The sequence below is a fragment of the Colias croceus genome, chromosome 12 (genome assembly GCF_905220415.1).
Source record: "Colias croceus chromosome 12, ilColCroc2.1".
NCBI classification, from domain to species: domain Eukaryota; kingdom Metazoa; phylum Arthropoda; class Insecta; order Lepidoptera; family Pieridae; genus Colias; species Colias croceus.
The window spans coordinates 6757561-6771732 of NC_059548.1; the positions used below are offsets into that span (position 1 = coordinate 6757561).

Below are 14172 nucleotides of genomic sequence, written 5' to 3' on the forward strand. Positions count from 1 at the left end.
AGTATCGCAACCGGGCTTGGACCGGGTATATTTAAATTATCAAATTATTGATTTTTACATTTAACCTGTTATGCTAATGCATCCATGACGTGGTTTTTTGTAGGTAATTTTACTGCCCAAAACACTTTCCATAAGAAGAAAGAAAAATGTAGCAACACCTTTTTCATAAAAGCATTTAAAATGTTAAAAAATACTACTACGGGCGATCAGTCAATTGGGAATAATTTAAGTAAAATAAATAAATAGAATAGAATTATTTATTGAGTCATAAATTCAAATAATAGTTTTAATTATTATTATTAATAATTATACCTTTCTATACGCTCTTAATTAATTACATTTATTAAAGTACCTAAGTGCCTTTTATTACTTCAGAATGATAAATCATGAAAGTTATTGTGTATGTTGAAAATATAAAAAAAAGCAATGAATTAACTAATAAAAGGAAGGAAGCTCTCCAAATTTTTCACTTCTGGGCTATTTAAAGATACATTAAAAAAAGGAGACTAGAATAACTTTAAATTTGAATTTAATTCATCAACGGCGTGTTATAAATTTAAGATTATATTATATTTTGCTCAATTAAATAATTTACACATTTATAATTAAATATAAGTAGTATATTATATTATTTTTATATTTTATACCTTATTCCCTTATCATAGAGCAAGACTAGTTTTTATTGGTATAAAATATTTGTTGTTATTAAACTTAGTTAGAATGTTCCATTATATCCATTTGGCATTGTAGTTGAAGATTTCTGAAAAAAAAGATAAATCAATCACTTTCTGAATATGAAATGTCAAATATGGATGATATTAATGTCTCTAAATTAGTACGACACATAATTATTTAGATATGGTTAATTTAGAATGTAGAAAGTAGATATATGTGTAAAATTATAATATTTATTATAATCATGTACGATCTACATATGAAGTGTCCATACCGACTAGATAATTATATTCACATACTAGATTTCCGCCCGCGGCTTCGCCCGCTTTTTCAAAGGAAAACCCGCATAGTTCCCGTTCCCGTGGGATTTCCGGGATAAAACCTATCCTATGTGTTAATCCAAGTTACCCTCTATATGTGTGCTAAATTTCATTGTAATCGGTTCAGTAGTTTTTACGTGAAAGAGTAACAATCATCCATACATCCATACATCCATACATACATCCATACATATTATACTTACAAACTTTCGCCTTTATATATTAGATATTTAGTAGCAATATCACCCGTTTAGATTATGTAAAAACGATCATTACGCCTCTTATCCTAAGGTGACAAGCCTTCAGCTTATATCACATATTATACATAATTACGAGAGTACTTATACTGTGTCTAAACTACAGAGTTTAATAAAAAGACAACTAGATTATGTCAACGATATCTAAGACCTTATTAAGAAATATAATCTATAAATATTTATTAACATGCATGCAGGACCGTTAAACGTAATGGACTGTATAACGATACAAAATATACAAATTACAAATAAAGAGTCACTTACTTCTTTTTTCACAGTAGACCAACAAAAGGTACACAAAGATGTATTTTTGTGTTCATAGTCGTTATTTCGTAAACAGGGTCTTTCCATGTCTCCTAAAAAAATTTCTACCTTTACTAACATTTATGAAAGCTTAAGTTGGCTACACACGACACTAGTGCATATTGCTCACTGCAATGTTAATTATTCTAATAAAAAAGTTACATCGAAAAAACACATTACCCAAAAATACAGTTCTATCAGAATCAGGTAATTTCATCATTTTTAATCTCAAATTTTACTTAAATATAGAAGGTAGGACTTTAGAGTGTTAGCTAGAGCTAGGACTTTTGGGCTAGTTCTGAGTGATAATTATCTAAATGGAAATTAAAAGTAAAACAAGTGAGTTATTATTACCTGTGTATAATTGGTTATCAAGGTGTGTAATATAGCTGCCAGCAAGTCGAAGGATCTCAATTTTGCTCAGTTTTCTGTCTGGAGGCTCCGTCGGGATGAGCAGGCGCAGCGCGTTGAAAGCCATGTTCACGCTGCTTGGAAATTCATATATTGTGATAATAATGTGAAGTATAGAAATTTGCAATACCCAATTACAAATTTTTGATAGCACGGAAATACGAAATATTAAAAGGTATAAATAATGCATATTCATTGTAAGGTTATTATTGGTAGAGACGATTCATACTAAAATTAAATTTGCTGCATATTTCCGACGAGATAGCTAGATAATATTTTAATAATTGAATAATGAACAGGCGATTTAAGTTGACTTTGATTAATTTGCTTACCCAATAAAAAATTACACAACTCAGTCATAAGTAAATACAATTTGAATTCCTGAAACTATGCGAGAAAATCCCGGTACTCTATATTTTCCTTTGACTTACCACTTTACCTATTTGAATGTAATTATGTACAGATAAAGTTTTAAACCCGGGAAAGGACTTAGGATAGTTATTAAACTATACCAGAAAATCCCGGCACTCTATCTTTTCCTTTTGTGGGCGTTGCCGCGAGTAGAAAGCTCTTTTAATACCATAGATTTTAAATCTTAATTAGATTTTTCTCAAATTGTATTTAATTTGCGTATACCTACATTTTCTGTAATTTTAATAAAGGCTAAAATTTTTTATAAATTTAATACAAAAGGAAATATACTTAAAATAATAAATATATAAATACTAACTTTTGTGTACGATCTCGCTCACGGGCGTTTGCTTGATACCTTTGTTTAGGGACTGGATCAATATTTCGACACTGTGCATACTGCTTTGTATATAATTGGTCCCAATTTTCACTGTATTGGTAGAAACCTTCCATATTAAGTTTTAATCTTATTTTGAAATTAAGACGTTTTTAAATGAAAACACACGTATTACTGGTTAGGATGTTAGATGTAGACTAATCCGGGTTCTTGCTTTGTCGTTATATTATGAGTCCAGATGAATATCGTTCATGAAGGACTCATTTAGGAAGAACAGCATGCGCCACTGACTCGCCTCTTAACTGATAATTGTATAAACAGATGCCTTCCGACCAGACAGGGGCGTATCAAGTCATTAAATTATTTCTGGTTTACTGTGAGATGCCTTTTAATTATTTAATTCATATGCTTGTATAGAAGTGAAATAATGAATAATCTTTATCAATCTGTAAGTTACCATTCAAATTGTTGAATTAGTATAAAGCATACATTTTACTTTTACTTTGCTTTTTACATTCATTTATTAATTTGTATATTGTATAAATATTCTTCGACTTCTTAAAGTATAGTATAGTATCTCCGCGATAAAATTATTATATGGTAACTATTATGTACCTAGAATTAAAATATATGAAATCTGTAGTATTTTTATTAGTAACTAAATGTAGAGTCCGCCCCTGTCTCTAAGATGTCATCAAGGATGTAAAACTCGGAACCCTCTGTGCCCTGTCACTATTTGTTTAAGCTAACTATACTCATAAATATTTTAATTTCCGTGATGAAAAGTTATATCGCGCAATTATTTAGAACAAATAAACAAAGAGGGACGATTGAGTCAAAAACTTTGTTTCTATACTTTAAACTTTCATGAAAAGAAAGAAGTAAAGAAGGAAATCTTCAATTTTAGCAATAGTACTGATTCATTAAAATAAATTGAAATATGAATCACATATTGATTATGATTATTGAAGTTTTACATTATAGATTTGTTGTAAAACAAATCGTTATTTTAATCGGTTTTTTTTATCTTGTGGTGCAATATACCTAATAACTAACTCTAAACCTTTTTTTTAAGTATGTGCATTGTAGTTGTATGACGATAGATTATAAGTAAAGAAAAATCACAATGAACCAATGAAAATTATTCGTAAAACAATAGGTACAGCAACGATCAGTTAAACATATATCGCTTAATCTCTTTAGCATTCCCAGGGGATGAAGTTTCGTGGGAACTGAGCGTAATTGCTTAATTTATATGAGCACTTTAATAGACTCATTCGTATTCATTTATAGTTTAAACTAGTCCACATTGAAAAAACCATTTGGGTAATGCAATTGTTTCTAATTAAAATACTCGAGCAATTGTCGCTTTCTATAGATTGTTTTTAGTTTTACGATTATTCTCTAATACAACCGTTCTGTGCGCTTTATCTATGGAGCTTTTTTCAATTGATAATATGAATATTGCCTATAGCAGAAAATATAAAAACAGATTTTGGAAAATAATTGAATATTACGGTGATAAAACAATCGCTCTACATACCTATCTGGTACATTTAGAATTTAATTGTTTAATAAAAAAAAATATTTAAATTAACCTTAAAAATTGACTGGTCCATTACAACACAATACAAAAAGTTTTAAATAACTTTAATGGCTGTAATTTGAAGTCGGGTCAAATTATCAATCATCCGTAATTGGTCATCAAACGTGACGGTACGCGGATCTTGTGCTAATCGCAGACGGATCGACTCTAGAATGAGGATTCACCGAAGGCTGCACTGCGTCACGTCCCCACCAGCCGGCGGCTCCACGGCCAATACTTTCTCCTCGTGACACCACGATCGGAGAAACGGTTGCCGCCGTGAGTAGCACACGGGCCGCGCGCGAGACGAACGCCTTCCACCACGTACGTACTTCCGCGATCACATCACTTTCGCTACGTAAACAATTCGAACGATTCGTGTTTTCAAACATATTTCCCTCATAAGTGGCGATTCGCACGTACCTAGTGACAGCGCCGACATGTATCACGGATAGAGCGAAGAGGTGAGTCCAACCTTTCTACTTGGTCCAGTGTTAGACGATGATATTCGGTGATAAGGTGACCAAACTGCCTCGTGGTGAATGCAAGGACGCTGGCTACCTGACTCAACCGGACAGACAAAGTAGCGATGTTTTGTTAAATTATTTGAGGTTCATCTCAGTAAGCTAAAGATAAGCCTACTAGGTACTAATCATGAAGTTTTATCGAAGCGGACAAAAAAGGCAAAATATTATTTAACGAATTTACAACAATAAGCCAAAGTATTAAATTTACTATTTTTGTTCGATTTAATTTAATCATAGTAGTAATGTTTTGATATATTTTATGCCAAATTAGCAAACATATTTTAAATATCTAGGTAAATATTTATAGGAATTTATGACACGCCATTCTAAAGAAAAGCTCAATTTTTCCTCAAGCCGAAAATTTTACTTTGGAGATTCCCAATAAAAACTTTTAGATTTTATAGAACTTACTCATTAGATAAATGACTTCTAAATGCTAACATTATATTATTAAGACTTACTTTTTATTAACTAAATTATTCAAACTGGTTGATTCAATATTTTTGTCTTACCAATTAAATTTTGTAAAAAGTAAACGCCGCGCCGTAGCTAATTATATAGCCAACAGAAATATTAAAAGCAATCAATCCAAGTGTTACATGTGAACATCAATACTTTGATGAGGGGTGTTCGACAGATTACTGCATATTACAGCATATTTTGCGACTGACGTGACTTTGCTTGTAATATTTGCCTTGGCACCTTAACAATGCATGTCAAATAATTAAACTTTAACTGCTTCAAATACAAACCTAATTTGGAAGCCCGCATACGTTGACTTCAACACGAATTCACGCATGATGGTTCATTTATTTCTATATAATGTTTCGAATAAAGTAAAGCACAGTTTTTTATACAATCGTAATTTTCTTTATATCGTAATTTATGCGCTTAAATTATATATTACAATTATTTTTTACCGTACATCCTTACTGGAAAACCTAATGATTCATCATGGATTTAACATCCTGCCAATGACCTATTACAATGCTCAAGTCTCGTGTATTGTACGTTATGTATGAGGCGGTAACACCGTTATCTTATATTACGACAAATATTTTTAAAATATGTTTTGCCCACTTATTAAAATTGCAAATAAAAACTGAAGGAAAAATTATGGATTGTGTTATTCAATTTTAAGCACAAATATAATCTCACACTCTCTAGTCACCATATAGACTTAATAATAAATAATGAATAGGTTATTTTAATTCTAAATTAAAACTAACCTACAATAAGACTGACTTAGCAACCCAACAATTAAGTCATAAATAAAGTAAACTGGCCAAGCCCAATTGAAAGTGACATATTATGCAATCTTGATAAAAATGAATTACATCCACTACAAAATACAAGCAGAAAATTGCAATTGCAAACATGGTGCATTAAATTTGGCCCAGATCCAAGCGAGTGTAGGTATACCTGCTACATCGAAACAACGCCTGCAATACCTATATTCGGTGCTCAAAGTTACGAGGGATTTGATTCAATCTCGCCATAAAACTAAATTGGATATCGATGTCTAATAATAGAGTTGCATTGCCTTCATCTGACTCACTAAACTTTAATATTTATGAGCTGCCTCCCAGACCAAGCGAAATGTAGGGTAGACATATTGTGATTTGTGCATAAAGTCAATAAGCTTTTTATTTTAAAAAGACTTAGGTGTAATTGAGCTATTATTAAATAACTCGATTATTGGACTTCTTATTTAAATAATATAATAGAAATAGTTCACAAATATGGAATGCCTTCATGTTATTCGATAAAATTATAATGTGTTCAGCAGATAAATTTTTATTAACACACCCTATTGTTAATCGAATGCGTGTAAATTTTGATAAACATAGCATTGTGACGACGATTCGCACGTAATTAGAGGTTCTTCAAACACAACAGTAGTTCTAAAGCGTGAAATAAACGCAGTGAAGGCCGGATTCACGTATTTGTAATGTTTTAGGGTTCTGTTTCAACTGATTTTCTTAATTTAACAAAGAAACAAAACAAATAACATCGTCGAGTATGTGAAGATACAACAATTAAAATATTATAGAGGCAAATGGGTCTGTTTTACTAAAGTTTTTCCATTTAACCCAGTTCTATATAATTTGCTAATTTGAATATTGATAAATCCTAAAGAGATAATTTTTTATCACCAGGGAGACCAGAAAAAAAATAGCATTTGATTATCAAAGGCCGTTTTATTCCTACACGCTTCTCTCTAAGAAATTGCGTAAGAAAGATTGTTGCGTAAAGATTATCCTTGATCTGCAAAAATGGTGTAGATAATATTACAATATACGAATAATCTGTACATCGGTAAAGATTAAAGTAATTAAAAATTGCCTTTTCGTAATCTTGGGCTTGCCCACACCAACACTTATAATATGTACCAACTGAAGTATTTACCTACCTACAAACGCTCAATAAAGCTTATTCATAAAGCACTTAGTTTGGAATTTTGTTAGGCAATAGCTTCAAACAAAACACGTAATTACACATTGATTAGTTATAGACATTTTCAAACAACCAAACATTTTAAAATTTAGTTAAATACTTTATCACTAAATACAGGTATTTATTCAAAAAAATTAAAAACCACAGATAATATTATAATATTACATATTTTAAAGATAAGTTTTCGTTATAGTAACCTACCGGTGCTTAATTTTTTTACAATATGACAAACCAATGTGTAATTTTCATCAAATTTCATCAAATAATGGACAAGATAAATTTTTGGTCTTTTGGTCAGACAAGATTTGTAAGTGACCTTGCGCGGTTTTATAGGTCAAATTCACGCACTGCTTACACAACAGCAATTATTTAACGTGCCGTTAATTTTTAATTACTACTTACGATTATTGATCTCATCATTATGAACATATTTGTAGAGATAATGGACCTGCCTTCTTTATACATACCTATACCTAAATACGCATATTAGAACACTGACTACTAGTTTACAAATATTTTTATTAACTCCAAATAACCTCTTCTTTGCTAAACATAATTTCCAAATGGTGATAAGGTGCATCGTTTCTTTAAAGAATATTTGTAAGGGTTCACATATTAAAAGTGTATTTAAATCATATGCTGAATGTTAAGTTATTTAATGTTTTACAAAATTGTTTTTAGAAAAAAAAAATTTAAAAAATTTTAGAAAAAATAACTAAACAGGTCTTCGAAATACGTTCTATAAATTTAGCCTAGAGCAAACAATTTTGTAAAATTAATTTAGAAAAACAACTCAGAATCCGTGCATATAGGTTGCACTTTATCAAACTTTAGGTAGGTACCTGAACCTGATAGAAGTCAGACTCACGAAATAAATCATCGGGGTAAAATTAATAAGATGGTTTTTAATCGCAGTGTTGTGTAACCCAGGGTGTCTTCGTGTTTTTTTCTCATAGAGTTTCCTGTATCTAAAAACTGATGTCATACACAAATAAATATATTTGTTAGAATCAAATTTACCCGATAAATAATGCCATTAAAATAAACCAATCACCTATAAACAACGTTTGTAACTGTGCTTCACAAAACAAGATCTCGTATCGTATAATATAAAACTGTATTGCCAAATGTCGTTGCTTCTCGATATTTACTTGATTACACAACAACGTTATACGATTTAGATACAAGCACTAGAGATCACATACAAAACATTTGGAACGTCCTTGGCTGACCACTAGTTTGAGTGTGAATAAATTCTGTAGTAAAATATATTTATACAGGGTGTCCCACTATTAGTGTACTAAGCGCGAAGGGACTTGTAGTTTTGCATATACTGATCACGTAAAAAATACTTAAACAACAAAATTGCATCAAAAAATTTTTGCAAAATTTTTCCTGAAAATCCACGTTTTCTTCTCTAACTTCGCGCAGCCGGCATATTCCGTTTCTCTAATATGAGCATTTTGTCTATGAAAACATAAACTTAAACGATAGCTCACGTGCTGGTGGCAAAGTTGGACCGGTTGCTTGTTATGGGTGTACACATAGAGTTTTTAGAATTCATCTATTTGAAAAAAAATGCGTCTGGAATTTTATAAGTATTTTTTATGTACTCAGCGTATGCAAAACTATAACCTCCTTTGAGCTTAGTATACCAACAGTGGGATACCCTGTATAGCGACTATTTTGATTTTACTAAGATGCATTTAATTAGAAGTATTTATCACTAACCTATATTTAACCAAAGTATATGTACCTACCTAATACTTCAATAATTAATAATTCCAGCCTAATTTTTGTGTTTCATAATTTCATTTAAATTTATTTAACTAAAAATTGATAAAGGGTATCATACATAGAACAAAATATTACGAGATTGCATGCATTCAATATATCCTTCACTTATTTACTATGTAGGTAAAGATGCTAGTCAAATACTAAGAAGGCACAAACTACATTATTTATTTCAAGTTCGTTGCTCGAACAAGTTCATACACCTACATGGATCCTACGTATTTCTCTTTTGTGTATAAGACATTATATAGAGCCGATATTTCTATACAATGGATAGATTTCATGTGCATTCTGAGTGAAAAAATTTTTATCTTTCTTATAGAAAAAATTAACCAGGAGGTAAAACACGTGAAAATAAGAATTTAACAAATAATGATCTCACGTCTTCACTTTTGAATTAATGTTTTAAGTAGATAGTTTCTAAATTACATAAACAGCGATCCGTCTTTGATACTAAATAGCTTTGGATATAGGTAGCCAAATAATTGCATCCATAATGTATCAATTAAATGTAAAACGTATGTAGCCTTATCAGCAGTGTTTACTACACTAAAATGTGACCCTTAACTTGTAAGGTTTACCGATTTATAGAAAATCAGACTCTCCTTTTTAGAAAAATAGCTGCCTCTGTTTATGGATTAGGTACGTAAAATGTCTATGCTGTTGTATACTTTTAATATTCATGTTCCTGCACATTACATTTAATATCTACCTAAATAATATTACATTTAATAAAAATTATGCGCACGCTTCGAACATTTATTTATTTGAAAAAAAAATTCATTCCATTCCAGAAAAACACTTACATAATACTCTGCCAAATTGTGAAACAGTTTGTTGGCAGATAATAAAATACTAAGATAATATTAAGATATTAATATTACGATACGAAGATAAATTAAGAAGATAATATTAAGATAATACTTTTGGCATTTATACTTAAAAAAGTATGTCAATATCAACAATAACACTGGTCCGAGCACACCTATTTGTACTTACTCTACTTGAAGGTACTTATGTTAAACTAATTAAAAATTATTGCCTCAATAGCACATATGCCCAATATCAAGTTTCGTCAAAATATCCATGAAATGTGTACGTGTATGTGTGTGTTTTTATAAAAGGTTGGTTTTAAAAGAGAACCTGCGAAATGAAAATGTTAAATAGATTTTGAAATAAATAACGTCTTCAGCATTTATTCTTATCTTTTGTTGCAGTTCATAAATGGCAAATTATCTCTAAAATATTCATATTTTAAAATAATGTCTATTTGTTACAGGTGTAACAACACATGATGATCGGAGCCTGGAGCAGCCAAGGGCTCTCGCTCCTTCTCCTAATATTGGCTGTTATAACGCAATCTTTATGCGATCCTGGTACGTATATAAGTCTAGTGTAATGTTAAAATAGAAGTCGAGTATAATCTACATAGAATGAATAATATTACTCAGATGTAAGTGTCCATTATTTTATAAGTACGTGTCTACGAAACGGTGTTGCGTGAAAAGAAATAGAATATATAAGACAAATACATGTGAAAATACCTACTTGACAAATATTTAAAAAAAAATCTTAAACCACTTAAAAATGTAGTTTAATTTGAGTCACATGTAAGCGACAAAATGTATACAGCATCACGGATTTATCTTCATCTGTCTCGCTGAGCAACAAGGATGTGAACTTGTTTCAATGGCCCGTAGTCACATGCCACGAACGGTCACGAATCGAGCCTTTGATTAATATGTTGTTAAGATGTCCACAATAAACAAGTTATTGTTGGAACAACAAAATACACGCATGCCTCAAAAATTCTAAGCATCGTCTTTTCATTTTCATTCCAAGCTCATTACGTATGAACTTGATGTTGTCAAATTTTTAAAATCCATTAGGCTCGTTGCATAGCTTGACCGACCATCAGTGCGCACCGACGCGACGGTCCTGACGATACGCATCAACAATGTAGAATATGACACTAATACGCATGAAAATACGCGTGCGTACGGTCGGTCTAGTTTTATGAATTTCCATACATATGACAAGTGCGACTGACGTACGCACTGATGGTCGGTCAAGCTCTGCAACCAGCCTTATAATTTTGATATTGTATTACACGTGAAGAGTTGAATTTCAAAAGGCACCTCTCAAGCTGTAATCTCTAGAGCATTATAAGAGCGTGCTAAATGATTATATTAAAAACATTATGTAGAATTTTTTTATTGTTTATCTTGGTTTAACTACCTATTTATTAAAAAACAATGCTAAATATTGTAACAAGTAAGAAAGATTTAATAATGTACTTTATTTATTTAATTAAAACCGATGCATTGAAGATTTAAGTGTTGTATGTTTTTACTTACAAACCTATCAAGATGTACTAGCATTAGCAATAAAGACATGTATATTTGAATAAATACGCGGAAGTTAATGACGTCTGTCGCGGACATAAGTATTTTCTTGTTGCCAAGCTTGAAAGTACGTATAGGATCTTCGTATTCAAATGATTTAGAGGGTAAATATTGTTTATAGTAAGTACAACAAGTAAATATGAAGATTCATTTATTATATTTTGATTGGTTCTTATGCTATTGCCACATAACAATTACCTAAAATTATCTAAAACTTTGATAAAAGTTTTCTAATAAGTAATATGATATTTTGTCGTAACAAAACAAATAACAAATCAGTATTTGTATAGTACATAAACCAGAACAAAAAATAAGTTGGATATAATAATATGAGTTTATATTTAAAAACTTAACATCATATAAATAAAAAAACGTCTAATCAACCAAATGCATGCAGCTTTAAGTAACGTCAAAGCATTACCTTGACTCTTCACTTCCTAGTATCCAATGCAAAAATAAACTTACAATATATTTTCATAATTTTTGATATCCAAATGCCAATATCGTAAAGTCGGCAACTAAAACCGTTTGAAATTGGTTATTACTTCTCATATACTTTATTTTTCTTGTCATTATCTTGTCCTGGAAAAAATATTGTAAGTTTTTATGTATTAAACCACCTGCATGAAACATCATCCATCTAAGTATATCTGTACGACACACCAGTATATTATAATCTGTACTTACAACAGCACACCTACTCCAATATACATAAAAGTATAAGTCAATAAAGCTCACAATGGATAATGTTAACATTATAATTAACGCATCAGTAGCTAAGCAGTTACGAAGCATGACATTTGCATCACGAAATCACGAAACTTGCTCGTACATTTCCCCCGCCCTTCAGAACTTCCGCTAACGATAAAGTCAAGGCAATAACAAATTTTATAATTACATGCACTGTATTTGGAAGTGCATTACGTTGATAGTATCTTAAGTTCATGATTGAAAATAATTCGTATCTGTTCAAATAACTGACGATGAAACTTACTTACCTGTATTATTTGGTAACATCTTCCTCGTTATTCTATAAAATATTGTGCTTTTGTTATTGAGGTAATTTTGATATGTACCACAAAATTACTCTGTAAGGAACGAAAAAACATAATATTATGTATACCTAGATCACAATCATAAATTATCATTTTAGGAAGCTAAATCTATATGTAATATTATAATCATTATTAATATAATCATTTAATTTATAATCATTCAACACTCCACGAGCAAAATTGCTCATTATTATATCACTAATATTTACTGGTGACTGGTGAGAAGGTGAATTGAAAATTGGTGGAATGATGTTTTGTTAAACTACCCACATTTATAATGAAAAAAATATTATTCAACATTAGACGTGTCACGTGATCAAAGTGTTGCCATTTCCATGTATTCCATATATTATTATTATATTATATATAAAAGTAAATAAAATGTTCCATTTTTAAAAGTAACGGAATTGTTTATTATGTTTAAATACTTCTTTTTATGGACTTTATTACTCTATGTTTAGTTAGACACCTTCATGATAATGAAATCATATTTAGTCTAAAAACTTTTTCAGGTCAAAGTAAAGTTATAATTTTGAAATCTCATTTAGCACTAAGCTAATGAAAGTGACAAAATGATGAATCACCTGTAGATACCACAAGTAGCCCGCACTTTAGCTACAGTGAAAGCCTGTTGAAGGACAACTAAGTAATAATGAGTTTATGCTCACATAGTTTTTTATGGAGGAATTAGGTAACTATTAATGATAATATGAAGTATTATAATAAAACTGTTTTGTTTCATACAATATAACTAGCTTAGTTAATGTAAGTTGCTAGCGGAGAAAGTTTGTAATATAATATGTATTGAGAATATTCATTAAGTAACAAATTGAACACTCGTATAGAATAGTCTAAATCTATGGAAACTATGTACATATGTATAGTATAGTTATTTTTTATGTATAGTTATTTTTTAGGTTCCAGAAATGGATTTTATTATTGGTAGACACTTCATTATAATATGACTAAACATTTCGAAAAATTACATCACAATCATTGAAAAAAAAAACATCTTAATAATGATTTGATTACATGATTATGTTAATAAATTCTATCAATCTGGTTAAAAAAATTAACACGTTAAGTCTAATGTTTCTTACTATTAATTATAATAAATCATCTTATGAATGATGCTGTTAAAGTTACACGCCCTTGTAAACTCGCTTTCTATGCGATTTTAATGGTCTAGTGAAAGTCGCACACTACACTTATCTTTGTTTATAGTTTCATCATAAAGCTTTACTAGACTATAACAGCTAGGGTCCTTTCTACTTTCAATTATTATTAATGAACGTATTACGACAACTTACTCAGGTCTCAGTAATAATAAAATGAAAAGTATAACTCATCTACAAAAAAAACTGTTGCGTATGAACATTTTTAAATATGCTAAAAATAATGCTCGTTGCTCGGAGCGTGTAACAGAATGTAAAACATGTAAATAATTTGTGTTAATTTAATAATTAGGGTTCCGTACCTCAAAAGGAAAAAACGGAACCCTTATAGGATCACTTTGTTGTCCGTCCGTCCGTCTGTCAAGACCCTTTTTCTCAGGAACGCGTGGAGGTATGAAGCTGAAATTTATATCAATTACTCAAGTCTACTGTCCCTTGAAGCTGTGAAAAAATCAAACTT

The 14172-nt window shown here is 30.5% G+C and overlaps 2 protein-coding genes across 8 annotated transcripts in view; one reads left to right on the top strand and one right to left on the bottom strand.

The window, feature by feature from the left end:
* Positions 1-359: 359 nt before the first annotated feature.
* On the bottom strand, positions 360-12752 carry LOC123696143 (transcription factor 15-like). 7 transcript variants are annotated; one of them, XM_045642185.1, is made up of 4 exons: positions 12481-12752; positions 1910-2040; positions 1517-1608; positions 360-760 (listed from the first exon to the last, which is right to left on the bottom strand). In XM_045642185.1, the coding sequence occupies exons 2-4, from the start codon at positions 2031-2033 to the stop codon at positions 716-718; spliced, it is 261 nt and encodes an 86-aa protein (XP_045498141.1). In that variant the 5' UTR covers positions 2034-2040; positions 12481-12752; the 3' UTR covers positions 360-715. The 7 variants fall into 7 exon arrangements, with proteins under 7 accessions (XP_045498141.1, XP_045498143.1, XP_045498142.1 ...); XM_045642187.1 differs by having other exon boundaries at positions 1910-2043; XM_045642186.1 differs by lacking the exon at positions 12481-12752 and adding an exon at positions 4313-4452.
* The window catches only part of LOC123696144 (dual oxidase), a 34596-nt gene continuing 24999 nt past the window's right edge, over positions 4576-14172 (top strand). Inside the window, exons 1-2 of the mRNA XM_045642189.1 lie at positions 4576-4763; positions 10357-10453. Of these exons, the coding sequence (XP_045498145.1) occupies positions 10369-10453 (85 nt within the window). The 5' untranslated portion in view covers positions 4576-4763; positions 10357-10368. The remainder of the gene's footprint in view (positions 4764-10356; positions 10454-14172) is intronic.

Coding starts and splice junctions, on each gene's coding strand:
- LOC123696143 (XM_045642181.1), bottom strand. CDS start 2,830: ATGGAAGGTTTCTACCAATACAGTGAAAATTGGGACCAATTATATACA. Junction 2,044..2,696: donor GAGCGAGATCGTACACAAAA/GTTAGTATTTAT, acceptor TGAATTTCCAAG/CAGCGTGAACATGGCTTTCA. Junction 761..1,516: donor GGTCTACTGTGAAAAAAGAA/GTAAGTGACTCT, acceptor CTTTTTTTTCAG/AAATCTTCAACTACAATGCC.